Source organism: Sparus aurata, chromosome 2 (assembly GCF_900880675.1).
Source record: "Sparus aurata chromosome 2, fSpaAur1.1, whole genome shotgun sequence".
Classification (NCBI taxonomy): Eukaryota; Metazoa; Chordata; class Actinopteri; order Spariformes; family Sparidae; genus Sparus; species Sparus aurata.
The window spans coordinates 12,942,381-12,963,058 of NC_044188.1; the positions used below are offsets into that span (position 1 = coordinate 12,942,381).

The 20,678-nt window shown below is 41.1% G+C and overlaps 4 protein-coding genes across 4 annotated transcripts; all 4 read right to left on the minus strand.

Annotated features, from left to right (window-relative positions):
• On the minus strand, positions 1-3,354 carry LOC115572313 (extracellular calcium-sensing receptor-like). The gene is made up of 6 exons (XM_030402247.1): positions 3,308-3,354; positions 2,796-3,093; positions 1,891-2,685; positions 1,537-1,764; positions 1,335-1,458; positions 1-908 (listed from the first exon to the last, which is right to left on the minus strand). Exons 1-6 carry the CDS (start codon positions 3,337-3,339, stop codon positions 1-3), a joined length of 2,385 nt encoding a protein of 794 aa, XP_030258107.1. The 5' UTR covers positions 3,340-3,354.
• A 1,973-nt stretch (positions 3,355-5,327) lies between these two features.
• LOC115572320 (extracellular calcium-sensing receptor-like) lies at positions 5,328-11,068 on the minus strand. The gene is made up of 6 exons (XM_030402259.1): positions 11,022-11,068; positions 10,508-10,805; positions 9,558-10,352; positions 9,172-9,399; positions 8,841-8,964; positions 5,328-6,250 (listed from the first exon to the last, which is right to left on the minus strand). The coding sequence occupies exons 1-6, from the start codon at positions 11,051-11,053 to the stop codon at positions 5,328-5,330; spliced, it is 2,400 nt and encodes a 799-aa protein (XP_030258119.1). The 5' UTR covers positions 11,054-11,068.
• A 1,434-nt stretch (positions 11,069-12,502) lies between these two features.
• LOC115596767 (extracellular calcium-sensing receptor-like) lies at positions 12,503-15,913 on the minus strand. Its single transcript, XM_030442179.1, has 6 exons — positions 15,722-15,913; positions 15,282-15,567; positions 14,338-15,162; positions 14,019-14,249; positions 13,687-13,810; positions 12,503-13,554 (listed from the first exon to the last, which is right to left on the minus strand). Exons 1-6 carry the CDS (start codon positions 15,865-15,867, stop codon positions 12,641-12,643), a joined length of 2,526 nt encoding a protein of 841 aa, XP_030298039.1. The 5' UTR covers positions 15,868-15,913; the 3' UTR covers positions 12,503-12,640.
• A 736-nt stretch (positions 15,914-16,649) lies between these two features.
• LOC115596775 (extracellular calcium-sensing receptor-like) lies at positions 16,650-20,022 on the minus strand. Its single transcript, XM_030442187.1, has 6 exons — positions 19,802-20,022; positions 19,424-19,712; positions 18,512-19,318; positions 18,208-18,435; positions 17,746-17,869; positions 16,650-17,554 (listed from the first exon to the last, which is right to left on the minus strand). Exons 1-6 carry the CDS (start codon positions 20,020-20,022, stop codon positions 16,650-16,652), a joined length of 2,574 nt encoding a protein of 857 aa, XP_030298047.1.
• Between the last annotated feature and the right edge of the window lie 656 nt (positions 20,023-20,678).

Sequence of the window (20,678 nt, forward strand, 5' to 3'; positions counted from 1 at the left end):
TCACTTTGGTGCCCCCTTTCCCATCATGTTCTTTTTTGTATTCTTCTCTGGTTTCAGTAAGATAATATAACATTTTGGAATAAAAATACAAATGAGCAGTCCAAAACTTGAAGCCAGAATAGCAAATATCTCCACAGCTACACTAAACTTCCCAGGTGAGCTGACATACGCTGGGATAAAAGTGATCCATACTGCACAGAATATCAGCATGCTAAAGGTGATAAATTTGGCTTCATTGAAATTATCAGGCAGTTTCCGAGCCAGAAAAGCAAGACTAAAACATAACATGGCCAGAAGTCCTATGTAACCAAGTACAGCCCAAAAGCCTACAGCTGAGCCCAGAGCACACTCTAAGATGATTTTGTCCTTGAATTCCTTAAAATTCTTAAATGGAAAAGGGGGAGAAATAGTTAACCAGAGGATACAAATGATAACTTGTATAAGAGTGAAACCAAGAACAGTAAGTTTTTGCTGTGCAGGCCCAAACCATTTCATCACATCACTACCTGGGAGTGTGGCCCTGAAGGCCATTAACACCACTATTGTTTTCCCCAGAACACAAGAGATACAGAGGACAAAGGTGATGCCGAATGCTGTGTGTCGCAGCATGCAGGACCACTCAGAGGGCCGGCCGATGAAGGTCAGAGAACACAGGAAACACAGACTCAAAGAGAAGAGCAGCAGGAAGCTCAGCTCAGAGTTGTTGGCCCTGACAATAGGAGTCTGTCTGTATCTGAAGAAAATGAACGCCACAACGGCAGTCATGCATGTTCCAAGAAGAGAAGCTGCAGTGAGCAGTGCTCCCATAATCTCTTTGTATGAGAGAAACTCTGCTTCCTTCTTTACACAGGCATCTCTTCCCTCATTGGACCAGAACTCGGGGTCACATCTCACACAGGTGATAGAATCTGAAAAGTAAAATTAAAGCAGGTTTTGGATTTGTTCATGGCATCTGTCTTTTTTGTGCCTATGTTGCATATGTTCTCCATCTACAAGCCAGACACGTATTGATTATCACATAAAAGACAGATAACACTCAGGGTTGAATGTAATCATGGTTTTTGTACATAAACGAGACATTACACATGATTCACATGTGTTTATATTATAGAATGTTTTTTTTTTTATTATTATTTCAAATACAAAAGTACAAGCTCTCAAAGGTCCATTACTTAGGATTCAGTGCAATGAACACAATAGGCACTTCCTGGAGCCACCATTGACCATTGCAACATGGCTAGTTCTGTGGATATAGGATTTTTGATGTAATGATTTTGGTTTTTGGTTTGCTTAAAATAACTTACTATCATGACATCTTTAACAACCTACTGCACCTGTCATATTGCTGATCTCTCCCTCTGCACATCTTAAACAGTCATAGCAGCAGATAGGCTTTCCTTTCTGTAGAACCTTGCGAGTTCCTGGGAGACATTTCTCACTGCAAACTGACAAAGGCACCTGGATGTGCAAAATAACAATGAGAAATATGTATGATAATGACAAGAACATGAAACATTTTAAAATGTATTAGCTCACCTGCTGTGATTTCTGTGCCCAAATTAAAGACTTATTTAACAGATTCAGCTGTTTGTCTACAGGTAAAGATGCATCATGAAGACCAACTGTGACAAAGTCCACAATGCCATTTTCTGTTGGCTGCCAGTTTATGATTTCATACTTTGCTACTGGGTCTCCATTCTCATTAAAGTAAACTTCATCTCCTTCCTTTGTTTTGAACTGAATCTTTCTAATGTGCTGTAAAATCTAAGAATATATCATTGTAGATCATTGTGTAAGTATACACAGTACGACATAAAGATTGATACTTTTTTTCACCAAAAATGTATTAATTTTGTTAGAAAAGAAGAAACAAAATGGTGTTTAACTCACCAGAAATGGATCCAGTTGCACCTTGTTGTTACATTTTTTATTACAGCTGAGGATATTATGAAGTGCATGGGCCACAGCATACACTCCTTTATAGACATTGTTAAAGATAGGCATGAGTGACATATCAGTGAAACTGTTTTGTACTTTAGTCACATCTTCATGTCCAGTACATTCTGTCAAATTCCCTGCTGATGACTTTGACTGCTTGAACTTACAGCTAAATAATGTCTCCCAAAACTCTGCAAACAATTCATTACTCGATGAATTGAGCGGTTTAACATCCAACATGAACTCTTTCATGCCACTGACATGTGCTTTTGGTATGAACAGGCCTATGGCACCATCCAGAATGTGATGCCTATCCATGGCAGCAGTGTGGGAATCAAAGATCCAGCTCTCACTTCCTACCCACTGATACCCAGTCAAGTTGTGGTGAGACAATTCATGTATTAACACATCCATATCCATGTGGGAAAGGAAAGCGACAATCACTTTGGAAGTGGAAGCCTTGATAATGTCAACTATCTTTTGTAATTTGTCTGGTGGATCTGTTCTAAAGACAGCCACAGAGTACTCCAGACAGATACCCAGCTGCTGGGCAGTTTCTACGAATGTGGCCATGCCATTATTACCATAATCATCATTTGTTCGAATAGCTCCGACCCAAGTCCAACCAAAGTACTTTACCAATTGAGCCAAGGCTCTGCTCTGGTAGTAGTCACTGGGTATTGTTCTGAGGAATGATGGGTACTTGGTTTTATCACTGAGACAAGCACAAGTAGCAAAGTGGCTGATCTAAAAGAAGAAAAAAAAGTAATTTCAAGAATAAAACATTCACAAACCACACTAGAATTATTGTAACATTTTCTTTACAATATTATTTAATTACAGCTAATCTCACCCACCAGTGGGATATGAAAGGGTCCAATGACAGTAGATATAGCCATGCAAGGAGAAGAAGATGTCTCTCCCATTATGGCCTGTACTTGGGCAGGTCTGGTACATAGTTCCTCTGAGGGTGCAGACACAAGTTCATTGCCATTAGCTAAGGCCAGTGCAACCCTCACACCTCTGGCAATGGAACCACAGACATCATAAAACATGTAGCCCAGCGAGATGCCAGGCAGTATGTCTGTGCTGTTATTAATCTCTTCTAATGCAAAAAGCATAGCCTGTGCAAACTGGAACTCTCTGAAATTCAAACTTAATGCAGACATTCATAAATAGTTTGATTGCAAAAAATGAGGAAATTAAAACATTTAATGGTGTTATGACATACAACAACAGGGCATATTTCTCACAATAACTCCCAGTTAGATGACCATTTTTGTACCAGTTATTTATCTACATAGTTTTTCTTCAAAACTGGAAATCTACATAGTTATACCATGCCATCGAATTCTATGATAAAATTTACCTGGTGCACTGCAGTGGCAGTGGTTTGTCCATGTAGGTATCCTGTCTGCCTTTCCAGCTGCTGTGGAAAGAAAAGATTCCCCCCAACATAATGTCCCCATCCTTGAATATTTGGGGATTCTCGGGATCCCCTGTCAGCCTGCACACTGGCTTCTCAGCCTGAGACACAGACACCACCAACAACAACTGTAAGAGCGCCCATCCCTGTTCTGGCCACCTCTGTGTGGACATCATACTGTCTAAGAGAACTAAACCACTAGGTGGCATCACATGTACCTTCATGTTAATCAGAAGCTTGCACTGATATTTATACAATTTAGAGCAGAAAAAAAAACAAAAAAAAACAAAACAAAGTGCGATGAAAGTAAAGAGAAGCCCAAACAGATTGCTTTTGGGCCTTCATCTAGTTTTGAAAAACCTTTTATTTTTATCACAGAGCAACATTCATTTGTGCTATAAAAAGGTTTCCTTTTTCTTTATTTTCTTTTTTTTTTGTAATTTGGAGGGAACATTTCCTCAAATTTATGAATGCAGTTTCAAAATTCAGAAATACTGCAGAATGGGGGCTCACTGAAATGCCCCACAATGCATTTTTTGTTCTTTTTTGTATTTAGGGCAGTGCATCAAGGTGTATATACAACATTATCATATTTTAATGTTGTGTTAGCAGTGTACGTGCATTCAGAGTCTCCACCAACTCTTCAGCTGCTAAATGCTCTACTTTGGAGCTGGGAAGATAGTATACCGTTGGTTCTTATATTTGTTCTGCAGAATGCAGCCTGTTGTTACTGATAGCTGTGAAAGTTAATCAAAACTGTAAAGTTGCTGACTTTAATACCAAAGCAGAGCAACATAGAATACACTTGAAATATGGTGGAATAACAGACGCAACTAAATGATGTCTTTATGCTGATGTCTCAAATAAATTACATACATAATCCATTTAAAATAAATAGATAGTCCTGGCCCTTGTTGCATTGTGCACCTCCATAAATGTCTAAATTGTGTTTATTGCATAACTCTGCCCTGCTAATAATGAGGCCACCATCTTTGGCCAATTTAGCTGATTGTGCTGAGCCTTGCAGTCAGAACAAAATTTACATTTTCAATTAGCAGAACCAAGAGGAGCTTTACCAACAATAGCATAGATCTGCTCTGCTCTACAGACCAGGTTAATTAGCTTTACAGTCCATGGCAGTGCTTCATACGATACGATGCAGTAACACACTAATTGGTACTCAGAATGAAAAAGAGTGATTACACTCAACTTTGGGCAATCACAAATGAGAAGTACTTACAAAGAGTAACAGACTTGCAATAAATTCACCTCAGGACACCCTCCTCTGAAAAGTAAAATTGATAACCAGCTAAATCCTCGACTTGTAAACAGTGACTGTAGTGCTTCACACACACAACATAAACCACTTAATCAACTTCTCTATAAAGAAACATTTATTGATCTAATAACTACATACATATCCAGCAGTTACTGAACATATGATATTATTAATAAATGCAATGACGATCTTAGCACTGATACAGTGATAAAAATGAATGAATGAATGAATGAATGAATGAATGAATGAGGACCATAACCTCCAATTCAAGCAGTGACTCATATCTTGGCAACATGGTGGGAAGCACAAGAAAAATACCTAAAACCATTCTATATTCTTCCCATTTGATGGGAGACACTGGTTCTAACCTATCACTTCGTATTCACTCTTATTAATCTATAGCAGGACCCTCAAATCAAATGGAAAACAGAGGTTTCACTTTGTTTCAGATGCCAAATTGTTTTTGGTTGGGGTGTAGGGGTCAGTCAATGGCGAGTGCAGATTCTCATGTGAAAGACCTCAGGCCAGGGTGCACTTGTACACACACTGCAGCTAAGCCAGAGCTGATCTCCATCATCGCATGCTGGTTACCACTAATTACAGCCCTAAATAAATAAATGAGGGAAGATAGAAGTCTGTTTCACTGGCTTGATTACAAGTTATGATATAAAAATGACAATTGCACTAGAATGCTTTTGCAACCTTTGGGGTCCCCTTTCCCATCATGTTCTTTTTTGTATTCTTCTCTGGTTTCAGTAAAATTATGTAACATTTTGGAACGAAAATACAAATGAGCAGTCCAAAACTTGAAGCCAGAATAGCAAATATCTCTACAGCAACACTGAACTTCCCAGGAGAGCTGACATACGCTGGGATAAATGTGATCCATACTGCACAGAATATCAGCATGCTAAAGGTGATAAATTTGGCTTCATTGAAATTATCAGGCAGTTTCCGAGCCAGAAATGCAAGGATAAAACACAACATGGCCAGAAGTCCTATGTACCCAAGTACAGACCAAAAGCCTATAGCTGAGCCTAGAGCACACTCTAAGATGATTTTGTCCTTGAATTCCTTAAAATTCTTGAAGGGAAAAGGAGGAGAAATTGTTAACCAGAGGATACATATGATAACTTGTATAAGAGTGAAACCAAGGACACTGAGTTTCTGCTGTGCAGGCCCAAACCATTTCATCACATCACTACCTGGGAGTGTGGCTCTGAAGGCCATTAACACCACTATTGTTTTCCCCAGAACACAAGAGATACAGAGGACAAAGGTGATGCCGAATGCTGTGTGTCGCAGCATGCAGGACCACTCAGAGGGCCGGCCGATGAAGGTCAGAGAACACAGGAAACACAGAGTCAAGGAGAAGAGCAGCAGGAAGCTCAGCTCAGAGTTGTTGGCCCTGACAATAGGGGTTTGCCTGAATCTGAAGAAAACATAAGCCACAACGGCAGTCATGCATGTTCCAAAGAGAGAGGCTGCAGTAAGCAGTGCACCCATAATCTCTTTGTATGAGAGAAACTCTGCTTCCTTCTTTACACAGGCAGCTCTTCTCTCATTTGACCAGAACTCAGGGTCACATCGCACACAGGTGACAGAATCTGAAAAATAATAGAGATGCAGGTATTAAACAGACACCACATGATTACAGGATAATGTTATCATGATGAATAATTTGGATCACATAAAACAAACAGCAAACCGCTTGACTGGTTGGGTCTAGTGGACCTTTGATAGAACCTTAGGCAGGAATGCTTAATTGGGGTGGCAGATTACACCCAGCCCATCTGGCAAAAACCTGCAGCATTCAACGTGAACCTACATGTGCTTGGGGGTCACCACTTCTTTTGGTAGAGGTTTTGGTTAACAGAAATGACATTTTAGCAAAAAAAAAAAAATCATGCGGAAGTGCATCAAGTCTTATGGAAAGCCCAAAAGTTTAGTCCTGTGAAGATTATTCCTCTTGGCACCTCTGTTGAACTGAGATAAAGTAACAGTCACCCTTATTGATTGCTCTTGGTTATCAACAACTTCCCTGTCTGGCCAACCTCTCTCAACCCCAGAGATGGACATTGACTTTTGTTTTGCCTACAATCATGCCCTCCCTCCCCGTTTCTTCTTCCTTACACTGGTCTTTCTACCTCAGCTGGGTTTGCAGAAATGACGTTTTTGAGGACTGTAAGTGAGTACTGATCTACTTGGTGAGCCCCATACCACGTATACATTCAAATAACCAGCCCTAGATGGTGGGGCCAGGGTCTCTTGCATTATCTCTGGAATGGACTGGTAAAGCCAAAAATCTGTCTTTTGGTGGGCCAGCCCACCAATCTGAGCCCTGCTGGGAAAAGGTGAAAGTACGAGAGGAGGGAAAGCGTAAAGCAGACCTAGAGGCTATGGGTGGTCCATGGAGGCGAAGTGTCAACAATGTGTAACTTTTTGGAAGTAAACAAGTCAACTTCTCTACATTATTAACATCTGAGGATGTGATCTCTGATCTTATATGTTTGGACCCCTTCTTGACTTGATATATGCTGTCAGTGTTCAGTGGTCACTGTACTTGAGAGAGAGCACTCCACATTACTCTGTTGGCTGAGTTCCTCCACCAGCCCGTGAAACCTCTGCAAAACCTTTACCTTGGTCAGGTGAGGCACCTGTGCGCAAGGCAGCACATGTGCAGGAGTGCAAGGAGAACTACTTGAAACATGGCTATCATTAAGCTCATGATGTGAAGGAAGAGCCCCTAGCTGACTCAACAATGCAGCTAGATATAGCTGGTAAATGAGTAGGTAAATAGGTAAATGAGAAATAGGCCTGAAGGTTCATGATGGTGAACCAGTGCTCTGTGTAGTAATGACCTGTCCCACATAACTGTCAACATTTTGATTCTCTGGGTGGCCTGATGTCCAAGATGGAATGAGACCTCCATCCCGCTTGGAAACCAAAGAAAGGTGGAAGACAAACCCAGCCTGCTGATTCCCAGAATTTATGGCTGCTTCAACAAAAGGTTGGATAGTTCTGCCTACACTTCTGCATTTTGAGAGTTGTTCACTGTGTTGACATTGGCTGACCATGCTGCTACATAATTGACTAACAGGGCTTGCTGGCTTGTCAGTAGAGAGGGGCTTGCTTTGATGGCTGGGTAGCTGGTCATTCTGTTGTCCCTTTCCACCAGTTGTTAGCCTACAAAAAGCCTCCGGCTGGGCCCTCTGGGGTCGGTTGACATACTCCTCTTGGGCCCCTGGTGCACCTGTAAAGGCTACATGAAACCTCTTTCCCACAGTGGGGACTTTCCTGTGCTCAAAAATGTTGCTTCGCACGGTCTAGACTTAAGACCTCAGTAAACAACCCCATTCCTCTCGCTGGAACTGTGACTGAGACAGCCACAGTAGGCACCTTAGGGCCTAAAATGATTTTGGGGTCCTGCCTGCCACTCCTTCATAACAGAAAAAGTACGTCAAGCAACATTATGTAACTTTTTTACGTTAATATAACAGCCTCAAAATAATTTTGACGGTTCAGTGTCTTGTAATAAGGTGAATGGTGTCTCTGTCTCAGCCACTGCACCCCCCATCACATATTTCTGCTCGATGTAACTTTAGTCAGAGGGTAGTATCACACAGTTACATACATGTTTACTTCAAGATACACATTTTTTAAGACATACCATTGTGATGACTTAATGAGTTTTGATGCTAGTTAGCCCCTACATTATGTCTGACAAATTGTTACAGACCTGGGATTTGTATTTACAACAGTGGCGTTGCACTAAGAAACTGTGGAGGGTGTCAAAATGCACAAAGGCCAACTTCTACATGATGTTGTTTTAACTACAAAGCTCTTTTTAATTAACTGTATGGGGAACTTTTCACTCATTGTGGATTCACTAAACAAAAAAAAGACAAAAACTGGGAAAGTAATTTATATCAGTTTATAATGGTATCAAATAATATACTGCTGATGATACACAATTGCTCCATTTTCCTCCCTCATATGTGGCCAAAGAATTGGGCTAAAAAAAAACACAGACTGCACCAATCTTCCCTGGGATATACTATTTCTTACTATAAACAATGAAATAGGAGTTATTTTACACTTAAACTTAATGAACATGGGCTTCAACCTGGATTTGCATGTGACGTTAAACATTTAAGTATTTGTTTATGATTGTAATGCAACTGCAAATAACTACACCTGTGGTGTTGCTGATTTCTCCCTCTGCACATCTTAAACAGTCATAGCAGCAGACAGGCTTTCCTTTCTGGAGAACCTTTCGAGTTCCTGGGGGACATTTCTCACTACAAACTGACAAAGGCACCTGCATAAGCAAAGTAACAATGAGAAAAAAAAATATGGGCATTCACTTTGACAATGTGTTGAAAGCCTCTATCATTCATTTTGATACATTGAAACCAAACATCATGATTATAAAGTATGATTTTCTTAACAACTCAAACATTATAACCATTAATAATTAATATCATATTATTAATCATTGATAATAAGTGATCACATAGAAGCTTACCTTTGGTGAGTTCTGTGCCCATATTAAAGACGTATTTAGCAGATTCAGCTGTTTATCTGCAGGTAAAGATGCATCATAAAGACCGACTGTGACAAAGTCCACAATACCATTTTCTGTTGGCTGCCAGTTTATAATTTCATACTTTGCTGCTGGGTCTCCATTCGCATTAAAGTAAACTTCATCTCCTTCCTTTGTTGTGAACCGAATCTTCCTTATGTGCTGTAAAATCTAAGAAGATATGCACCACTGTTGATCATTTCCTGACAAACATTTTGGATGTTATGTCTCAAGAGATAGAATGATTGCAACAATTTATTTTGCAATACTTACACTATCTTCTTTGTTAATTTGACTTGATATGAAGACAAAATCTGTGTTCAACTCACCATAAATGGATCCAGTTGCACCTTATTGTTACATGTTTTATTACAGCTGAGAATATTATGAAGTGCATGGGCCACAGCATACACTCCTTTATAAACATTGTAAAAGATCGGCATGAGTGACATATCGGTGAAGCTGTTTTGGACTTCAGTCACATCTTCATGCCCAGTACAGTCCGTCTGATTCCTTGATGATGACTTTGACTGCTTGAACTCACAGCTAAACAATGTCTCCCAAAACTCTGTAAACAATTCATTACTAGATGAACTGAGTGGCTTCACATCCAAAATAAACTCTCTCATGCCACTGACATGTGCTTTAGGGATGAACAGACCTATGGCACCATCCAGAATGTGATGCCTATCCATGGCTGCAGTGTGGGAATCAAAGATCCAGGCCTCAGTGCCTACCCACTGGTACCCAGTCAAGTTGTGGAGAGACAATTCATGTATTAGCATATCTATATCCATGTGGGAGAGAAAAGTGACAATCACCTTGGAGGTAGAAACCTTGATAATGTCAATTATCTTTTGCATTTTGTCTGGTGGATCTGTTCTAAAGAAAGACACAGAGTACTCCAGACAGATACCCAGCTGCTGGGCAGTTTCTGTAAATATGGCCATGCCATTATTGCCATAATCATTATTTGATCTAATAGCTCCAACCCAAGTCCAGCCAAAGTACTTGACCAACTGGGCCAGGGCTCTGCTCTGGTAGTAGTCACTGGGTATTGTTCTGAGGAATGATGGGTACTTGGTTTTATCACTGAGACAAGCACAAGTAGCAAAGTGGCTGATCTAAAAGAAAAAGAGAAATTATATTTCAATGCTAATATATATTATTAAATATTTACAGAGCACACTAATATTGTTTTAAAACATGTATTAATGACCAACTAGAAGAGGAAGAATTATTTATTCACAAATATGATTTTATTTCTACCAATACACACCAGTGGGATATGAAAGGGTCCAATGACAGTAGATATTGCCATGCAAGGAGAGGAAGAAGTCTCTCCCATAATGGCTTGTACTTGGGCCGGTCTGGTACATGGTGCCTTAGAGGGTGCAGATAACCCTTCATTACCATTAGCCAATGCAAGTGCAGCTTTCAGAGCCCTGGCAATGGAGCCACATACATCATAGATCTTATATCCCAGAGAGATGCCAGGCAGTAGATCTGTGCTGTTATTAATCTCCTGTATGGCAAAGAGCATAGCCTGGGCATACTGGATCCCTCTGAAATTGAAACTTGATGTGGACAGTTATACATAGTTGAAATTACAAATATGTTGTACTTTATAGCAGCAATAACAGTACAGGACAGCCTTTGATTGGTTAAATCAACACAACATTTTTCATGTTAATTCTCAGCATAATTTTTTACATTTATATAGCTATTTTTTATCTGCTCCCACTTTCTCTTAGACATTTCAATTGTAAATATATTTTAATGGTGTAATTTACCTGGTGCATTGCAGTGGCAGTGGTTTATGCATGTAGGCATCCTGTATGACTTTCCAGCTGCTGTGGAAAGAGAAGACACCCCCCAAAATAATGTCCCCATCTTTAGATATCTGAGGAATCTCTGGATCCCCTCTCTGTCTACACACTGATTCCTCAGCCCGCGAGAAAGAAACAACCAACAACAGCTGTAGGAGTGCCCAACCCTTCTCTGGCCACCTCTGTGTGGACGTCATTCCATCTAGAGCTAAACTACCCAGTGGCATGACATGAACCTTGATGAAAATCATAAGCTTACACTGGTATTTATACATTTTGGACCAGCATGACAATACTAAAAGAACAATGATGTTTTATCCATGGACCTACAAGGCGGGGCGAGAGGAGGGAGGTGCTCAAACAGAAAATTAGTTTTGGGGTGTCCTCTCTGTTTTATATCGTATCTGTGTATGTCATCAGATTAGAATATTCAGTCAGGCTGTGCAAAAGTTTTGCCTTCCTTACAATAACATTGGAGGGGCGGCTGTAGCTCAGTGGGTAGAGCTGGTTGACTGGTGATCAGAAGATCACTGGTTCGAATCCCGGCTCCCCAGGGCGGGACTGAGCTACATGTCGAAGTATCCTTGAGCAAGATACTGAACCCCAAAGTTGCTCCTGATGTGCAGTTGGCACCTTGTGTGAAGGCAGCCACTGCCATCAGTAAGGGTCCTGCGATGAGCTGGCGACTCATTCAGGGTGAACCCTGGCCTACGCCCCTAGAATGAAACTGGATTTGGCCCCAGTAAGCCCCGCAACCCCTTAGGGGGGAAAAGCGGCAACATCCCGCGACCCTCACGGATAAGCGGAAAAGAAAACGGAACGGAACGGAACAATAACATTGGACGTTTATCGAGGCATCGTTTTGAACTTGAATTTATAAATGATGCTCCTTTTTCCTCCTCCTCTCTTCTCACCCCAATATATGGTTTTAGACATGCTTTATTTCAAATAAGATGGGGCCTTCATAATCAGCCTTTAGTTATATGGGTTATAGAGCTCTGACAGTACGTCATTGCAGGCTTTAATGTATTACTGTAAACAGATCAGTACTTAGTTGGATCTCTTTGACTCTGTGTTCATCAGATGGGGTTGTAAGGTGCTGTAAAGACTTCTGAAGTCCACAATTAATTAAATGAGAGTGACAGACTCCACCCCAGAACATTTATTATCACCAAGAGCCTATTATTTCACTGAACATCTACTGAAAATGACTGATATATTCTTAAATTATCTCTGTCATGTGTACTGCATAGAATAGTGTTGTTACATAGTTTTTATATGTAGTATGTATGGTGCTGTACTTTAATGTGAAACCATTCTTTATATTTTGTCATGGCTGTGAAAAACAACACAACAAAGACTGAAGATGTCACGTGGTGTTTTCGTTTTATTTTCAGTTATTTAAAAATTGAACATGGAGGTTCATTCTTGAACTCGGGAGCACACAAATACATCAGATAAAAGTACGAATTAAAGGTTGCTATACATTGCTTTTTTCATTGCTAGGGAATTAGCCCCTTCTCAAAACCATCAGAGACAGAAAAGTCATAAGTCAAAAAATCTATTGTGACTTAACAAATAACTCAAAGGTCTCTTGGGGTGACTTTACCCATCAAATGTTTCTTTGTATTGTTCTCAGGCTTCAATAAAATTATGTAGCACTTGGGTAAAAAAATGCAAAACAGCATTCCATAACTTGAAGCCAGAATAGCAAATATCTCCACTGCAACAGTGAATTTCCCTGGAGAGCTGGCATACGCTGGGATAAAAGTGATCCAGACTGCGCAGAATATCAGCATGCTAAAGGTGATGAATTTGGCTTCATTGAAATTATCAGGCAGCTTTCGAGCCAAAAAAGCAAGAAAAAAGCATAGGACAGCTAGAAGCCCTATGTATCCTAACACGGCCCAGAACCCTACAGGTGATCCTAAGTCGCACTCTAGTATAATCTTATCTTTATAGTGTTTCATATTTTTGAATGGAAGGGGAGGATTTATTGTCAGCCAAAGTATGCAAATTATAACCTGAATTATGGTGAAACCCAAAACACTGAGCCTCTGCTGTGCAGGCCCAAACCATTTCATCACATTACTGCCTGGAAGTGTCGCTTTAAAGGCCATTAGCACCACTATTGTTTTCCCCAGAACACAAGAGATACAGAGAACAAAGGTGATGCCGAATGCTGTGTGTCGCAGCATGCAGGACCACTCAGAGGGCCGGCCGATGAAGGTCAGAGAACACAGGAAACACAGAGTCAAGGAGAAGAGCAGCAGGAAGCTCAGCTCAGAGTTGTTGGCCCTGACAATAGGGGTCTGCCTGTAGTGAAAAAATATCAGGGCTATAGTCATCGCCAGGCAGGCACCGAAGACTGAAAATGTGACTAACAGTATACCCATCAATTCCCTGAAGGTGAGGAACTCAATAGCTTTTAAGTCACAGTTATTCCTCTCGTCGTTGGACTTGTACTCGGGAGGGCATTTGTCACATTTCACTGCATCTGAAAGCATAAATACATTTAGGCTGTACAGCACACACATCTTCAGGTAGACCAGTAAAGTGCCGACAGTGATTTTGCCCAATAGAAACACGATGAGAGCAAAAGTAAAGGCTAGAAATCCTGCAGTCTCACTTGTACTGTTGCTGAACTCGCCGTCAGCACAGGTGATGCAGTCAAAACAGCAGATAGGCTTGCCCTTGACAAAAGCCCGGCGGGTCCCTGGCAGACAGCTCTCACTGCACACAGACCTTGGTACCTGCATCCCAATGAAAGCATGAAAAAAAACATCCATAAGGACTTCTCGGCTCATAATCATGTTAATATGGCAATAACTTATTACTTTTGATTAAATTTTCATAGTGATCAATACTGTCAAAGATTACTTTTTCTTTTTAAAAATAAATAATGTCAAGTCCAAACTAAGATTTTAAAAAACATCAGGCTCTCTATATGTTTTATTTTACCTCAAGATTCTTGTCAGCCCAGACTGCTTTCACACCTTCCTTCATCTCAAACTGCTGACCCTCAGGCCGGGAGGCATCATAATAGCCAATGGTCTCAAAGAGAATGTAACCTGTCTCATCCATCTGCCAGTTTACCAGAGCATAACGTGCCACAGGGTCACCCAACTCATCAAAGAACACATTTTCACCAATCTTAGTGGTGAAATTGACCTGCGTTAAGTAATGCAGCACCTGCAGGGAAATAGTGATGTTTTTATTTAACTACATTATGAATACAATAGTTTTAATGTAGGGCACAGCCTTTTTTTTCCATGTTTACCTGCCATGGTTGGACAATTTTCCTGTTAGCACAAGTATTGTTCGCAAAAGGCCCCTGTCCATCTTTGCAAGTAAATAGCATGTGCAATGCATGAGCAATGGCATATGTGGCCTTGTAAACATTATTCATCAGACTGGCATCTGACACATCAGTAAAGCGTGTGTTTGTGTCCCACAGAGATTCCTTCCCAGTGCATGCTGCAACTAACCCTTGAGCTCGAGTCTCTGCTTGGGGAATCAGGGTGCAGCTGAACACCGTCTCCCACAGCTCCACCAGTCCTTGGTCTCCCGGTGTGGTGGAGGGCCTGCTGTTCGCTAGAAACTCCTGCAGCCCAGGGATGTGAGCATTTAGTGCTGCAAAGCCCACAGCCCCCTGGACCACAGCGTAGTTTACCGGAGAGGCAATGTAGCGGTATGTGATCCAGCCCTCGCTGCCCACCCACTGCAGGCCCGTCACATTCTGAGCATGAAGCTCCTTAATAAGAATGTCAAGGTCTGTGCCATCAGCAAATGCCACTATAACCTTGGAGGTGGATTTCTTAATAATGTCCACCACTTCTAAAAACCACTTCCTGGGATCAGTTCTGTAAATAGCCACCGAGTACTCAACACACACACCTTCCCTTTCTGCTGCTTCCAGGAAAGTTGCCATGCCGCCATTCCCATAGTCACTATTCGTTCTGATAGCTCCTACCCATGTCCAGCCAAAGTGTTTCACAAGCTTTGCGAGGGCTTGGCTCTGATAAATGTCACTTGGTATGGTTCTGAAGAAAGAGGGATAGTCTTTTCTGTTGCTTAGACATGCACAAGTGGCTGAATGACTGATCTGAAGGTAAACAGTCACAGCACATTTTCAGATGTATTATCTACCTAATATGAATCAAACATTTACACGTATTATGTTACATCAGTTTCAACAACAGCTTGCATGCCCCCAACACTCACCACAGGTATGTAGAAGGGTCCCATTGTGCGTGCAATACCTATTGTAGAGGTGGATGTGGTTTCCCCTATGACAGCATGCACATTGGTGAGTTTGTTACAGCTGTCAGCCCCACTCTCATACCTGTTCATCAGGTTAAGTGATGCCCTGATGGACAGAGGGATACTGGGGCAGGAGTCAAAGATCCTGTAACCCAGAGTCACTCCTGGCAGCAGCTCTGAGCTGTTGTTGATCTCGTTAATGGCAAACATCATAGTGTACGCATACTGAAGCTCTCCTGGGTCCAGTCTGAACAAAAAAAAATTTTAAAAAGAAAAAAAAAAAACAACAAAGCAATAATCACATATGGATGCACAGGAATATCATCTTAAAACATGAGTAAACAACACCTAATTGTGATGAGGATTACAGTTACAAGTGCATTTCTTTATCCCTGTCTTACCCTTCACACTGGATTGTTCCTGGGTTGACCTGGAGAGCTGGATCAACAGTGACTGGATTCTGATGGAAGGAGAAAATGCCTCCAATGTTGATGTCTCCCTCCTTAGAAAACTGAGACTGCTCTTTTGTACCATAAGTTTGACACATAGGACTCCCTCCTCTGACAGCCAGAAGGGAAAGAAGTAGCACATCTGCTATCAGCAGCATAGTTTCTTAACTCAATATTTACCACCCAAGGCCCAAAGATAAGACTTCAATTCTGAGCATTTTTATAGGCGTTGTCTTTTAACTATCACAAAGCCATAGGGACCTGGTTGCACCATATGTCTTTCTCTTCACCAATGACAGTGCTTGTGGTGTGACTGACAGATGGATAGGCTTATTGGATGTTGTCTTTTTTTCTGAGAGGCTATTGTATTTTGTAGGCCTTTAATATTTCAGTTTGGAATTTACATTTCATTCCAAGTGATGATATATATTTTTATTTTATTTAGTGTTGGGGACGGGGCTAATAAAAGGTCCTCCTCAAAAGAGGCAAAACTATCCCAAGTAAGATACTGAACTCAAAGCATCACATTCAAACAACGAGTTGTGGAGTTTTTTCAGGCATTTGATTCAGCTTTGCTGAGAATGCTCGATTTAGACATCTGTTTCTGGAATGGCAATTAACTGAAAGTCTTTATTGAATTCAACAGTCTTTGCAAAACTGCTTCAAGAAAAATTCCAATATGTCCAGTCCCTTGTTCCCATTTTAACAAATAACCACATGCAAGTAATCTGTATATTGCTTGATGGCCAAAGGCGGCAGAAAATGAATTATTTCAAGGCATTTAATGGAGTGCGCTCATTTTTCTTATTTCATAATCGCTTTAATAATTGAAAGAAAAAGTAAAATGGCAACATTTCAGTGTTACTATCCCCTTTCATGGTTATTTTGATTGGTTTCTCCCCATCATATGTTTTTTAGTATTTTTCTCTGGTTTCAATAGTAAAATATAGCATTTTGGAGCAAATATACAGAAAAGCAACCCAAAGCTAGAAGCCAGAATAGCAAAAATTTCTACAGCTACAGTGAACTTCCCAGGAGAGCTGACATACGCTGGGATGAAGGTGACCCAAACTGCACAGAATATCAGCATGCTGAAGGTGATATACTTGGCCTCATTGAAATTATCAGGCAGCTTTCGAGCCAGAAAAGCAAGGATAAAGCATAGCACAGAGAGGAGTCCTATGTAAGCTAACACAACCCAGAACCCTATAGGTGAACCTAAATCACACTCTAGAATAATCCTTTCAGTAGCATGGGCAGTATTTTTGTAGGGGAATGGTGGGGCAAGAGTTAACCAGACCACACAAATTAATATCTGCAGTAAGGTGCAGCTGAGAACACTTGTTCTCTGAAGCGGAGCAGAGCACTGAGGGACTGTGTTTGCTGGTCTTTTAGCCTTAAAGGCCATCACCACTGCTATGGTTTTAGCCAAGATGCAAGACATGCACAAGGCAAAGGCGATGCCAAAAGCTGTGTGTCGCAGCATGCAGGACCAATCAGAGGGCCGGCCGATGAAGGTCAGAGAACACAGGAAGCAAAGAGTCAAGGAGAAGAGCAGCAGGAAGCTCAGCTCAGAGTTACTGGCTTTGACAAGAGGTGTGTGTCGAAACCAAAAGAAGACACATGACACCACCAGTGTTAAACTTGCTCCAAACAATGAGAAAGCAGTGAGGAGGGCCCCCATGGTTTCTCCATAACTTAGGAACTCAATCACCTTCGGAACACACTGGCTGTGATCTTCATTTGACCAGTACTCCAGAGGACACCGTGAACACTCTGCAGAATCTGAAAATGAAGAAAACGAAAAGTACTGAAAGGCTGTAAATGAATGCCGTAAGATAAAAGTTATGAGATCCGGGCTCGTATTGAAATAATCACTGGCTGTTTTTAGTAATTTTAAGTTGAGATACAGGAAAGCATTGATTTGCACACATATAACATAATGAATACAAACAGTGAGGAAAGCTCTCGCTCACTGCTGGAGTTGCTGATCTCTCCAGCGGCACAGGTAACGCAGGAGAAACAGCAGATGGGTTTTCCTTTAATCACAGCCTGCCGGAAACCTGGCTGACAGCTCTCACTGCAGACAGACTGTGGCCTCTGTAATCACACAAAAATCATCAATTACTCAGTCTGTTATTTAACTGGTTTATTCAGCATTACGGGTAATTACTTTAGGCTTCATACACTAACATGAGAATTGACATTTTTTACATGTGTCATGTAAATCTATACTGTATACAGTACACACAGTGATGGAATATAACATGTAAACATGTAAATATATGTGTAATACGCTTTTACTTTAACCAAAGTAATATTTCGACAGGTTAGCTTTACTTTTACTCAAGTATTCTAGTATACTTTAAAAAAAACTGAGTGTACTGTACACACATACACCCACATTTGCGTGTACAGTATTCCAACATGTTTAATACCTTTTGGGATTCAGCAGCCCATGTTATGTTTATTCCATTCATGGTAAACTGCTTTCCATTTGGTAGTGAAGCGTCATAGCTCCCTACAGTCACAAACACAATATCTCTGGCTTGGTTTCTCTGCCAGTTCACCAGTTCATATGTTGCGGCAGGGTCTCCATTTCCATCAAAATACACCCTTTCTCCTGACTGAAGAGTGAAATTCACATCTTGGAGGTGTTTCACGATCTATCAATAGAGAGCAGAGGTGAATGATTTTATGTATTGAAAGGATCTATATAACTCATGAGGGCGAACCGCTCACCTGCTTTGGCTCAAAATCATCTTCCCAGATGCATGACTGATTCAACGCTTCACCACTTTGTCCACATTTTAAAATGCTATGCAGGGCATGAGCAACTGCATACACGGCCTTATACACATTGTTGGATATCCTTAGCTCTGACACATCTGTGAAAGGATTGCTGATGTCCCGTAGCTGCTCAGAGCCAGAGCACTGGGTCTGACCACGCAGGCTGTTTTTGAAACTACAACCAAATGTGGCTTCCCAGAACTCTCTCAGCAGATTATTCTGAGGGTCCTGACTTGGGTTAACTTGCAAAAGAAACTCTCGCAGACCTGTGATCTTTGTCTTTCTGATGGTGAAGCCCAGAGATCCTGTCAGGATTCCCGAGTACCTCTTTGTGGCAAGATGACCTGCTGTAATCCAGGACTCACTGCCCACCCACTGCAGCCCAGTCAAGTTCTGTTTCAGAGATTCCTCAAGCAAAACATCCATTTCGCTCTGAGCCAAGAAGGCAACTAAAACTCTTGCACTACCACTTTGGATCACTCTGACCACCCTTGCAATCTGCTCACTGGGGTCAGTCCTCGAGATGGCCTCTGAGTACTCAATGCAGACCCCCTCCTGACTTGCAGCTGTGATAAATGTTGCCAGGCCATTGTTACCATAATCATTGTCACTTCTAACTGCCCCAACCCATGTCCAGCCAAAGTGCTTTACCAGTTTTGCCAAGGCTCTGCTCTGATAGTAATCACTTGGGATGGTTCTGAAGAAGGAGGGGTACGCCTTTCTGTTACTCAGACAAGCACAAGTGGCAAAGTGGCTGATCTAATGAAAAAGCAAAAGATATGAATTGAGTATTAAGTGACAAGAATAACCTGTGATCATCAAGGAGCACAGTGGAACAAGTCAAAAGGGAGCACAAATATTTACCACTGGTATTTGGAAAATCCCTGAAATTTGGAGCATGACAATGGTTGAGGAGGACTCAGAAGCTCCAATAATGGCATGAACAGATGACTGGCTGGAGCAGGTTTTTCCCAAAGTCCTTTCCTGTCCATCCAATAGACCCATCATTGCGCGTGTTGAAGGCAGTGTTGAGCCGCAGCTGTCGAAAACTTTATAACCAATTGAGATATTAGGCAGCAGAGAGCTGCTATTGTTGATCTCCTCGATGGCAAAAATCATTGTTTGGACAAAACGAAATTCTCTGAAATTGATCCTGAAATTAGTAAGAACAGTTTTCGGATCTTATATTGTTTTTCTTCTGTTTAGAAATCAACAAACAAGACAGGTGAAAACAAACAGTACCTGGTGCATTTAAGACGATCTGGAGTATCAATGAAGGACAGCGGAGGTTTTGAGATTTGGCTATGGATGGAAAAAGCTCCTCCAATAGTGATATCTCCTTCCTTAGATAACAGAGGAAAGTCTGGGCTCCCCAGCATCTCACAGAGCGTAGTGTTTTCTTCTGCTCCAAAGGCTCTCATAAAAAGCACAAACAGCAACATGACATAGACACAGTCACACATCCGATACAGAATGACTCATATAGGCCTGTACTCTGTGATGAGTTCCTCTATCACTGGACGAAACAGTGTTTGCTTTAATGGGCAGATATTTAAACCTCTGTGGATGATGAAGATTGAAAGTCCTCCCATCAAATCACTATGTGATGATGTCATATCGCTTTGCTGTTCTTCATCTGAGATGGCATATTCTGTTTTTAGATCTTTTTTTTTCATTTAATTTTGAGTAATGTTTATTTGGGGCAGTAGGCATCACTCCTCAGATACCAAAAAGAGGACACAAACATTTGATGATGTGTATATATGTATTCATACATATATATAGGATGAAAGGATGATAGAATTATGTCTATATTGGATGATTCTACACTTCACAATGTTGTACATGATTGGAAGGGCGGTGTATTCTCTCTGCCTTAGGATTTCCATGAATGCATGTGGAAGGCATGGAGGGTCCCAGACCAGATCCATACCGCCAAATATAACTTACTGCATATTCAGATAAGTGCACTGTGAGTAAAGTGGTCATGACTGATTTACTATTAAGTTGTTAAAGTGAAACTCTCGCCAAAATGCAACCTAGGCTTTTTTTGTGAATGTATATGATTCAAACCTTAGTGTAAAAGCATTATTACGACGAAAGAGGCACTTTTAAGATT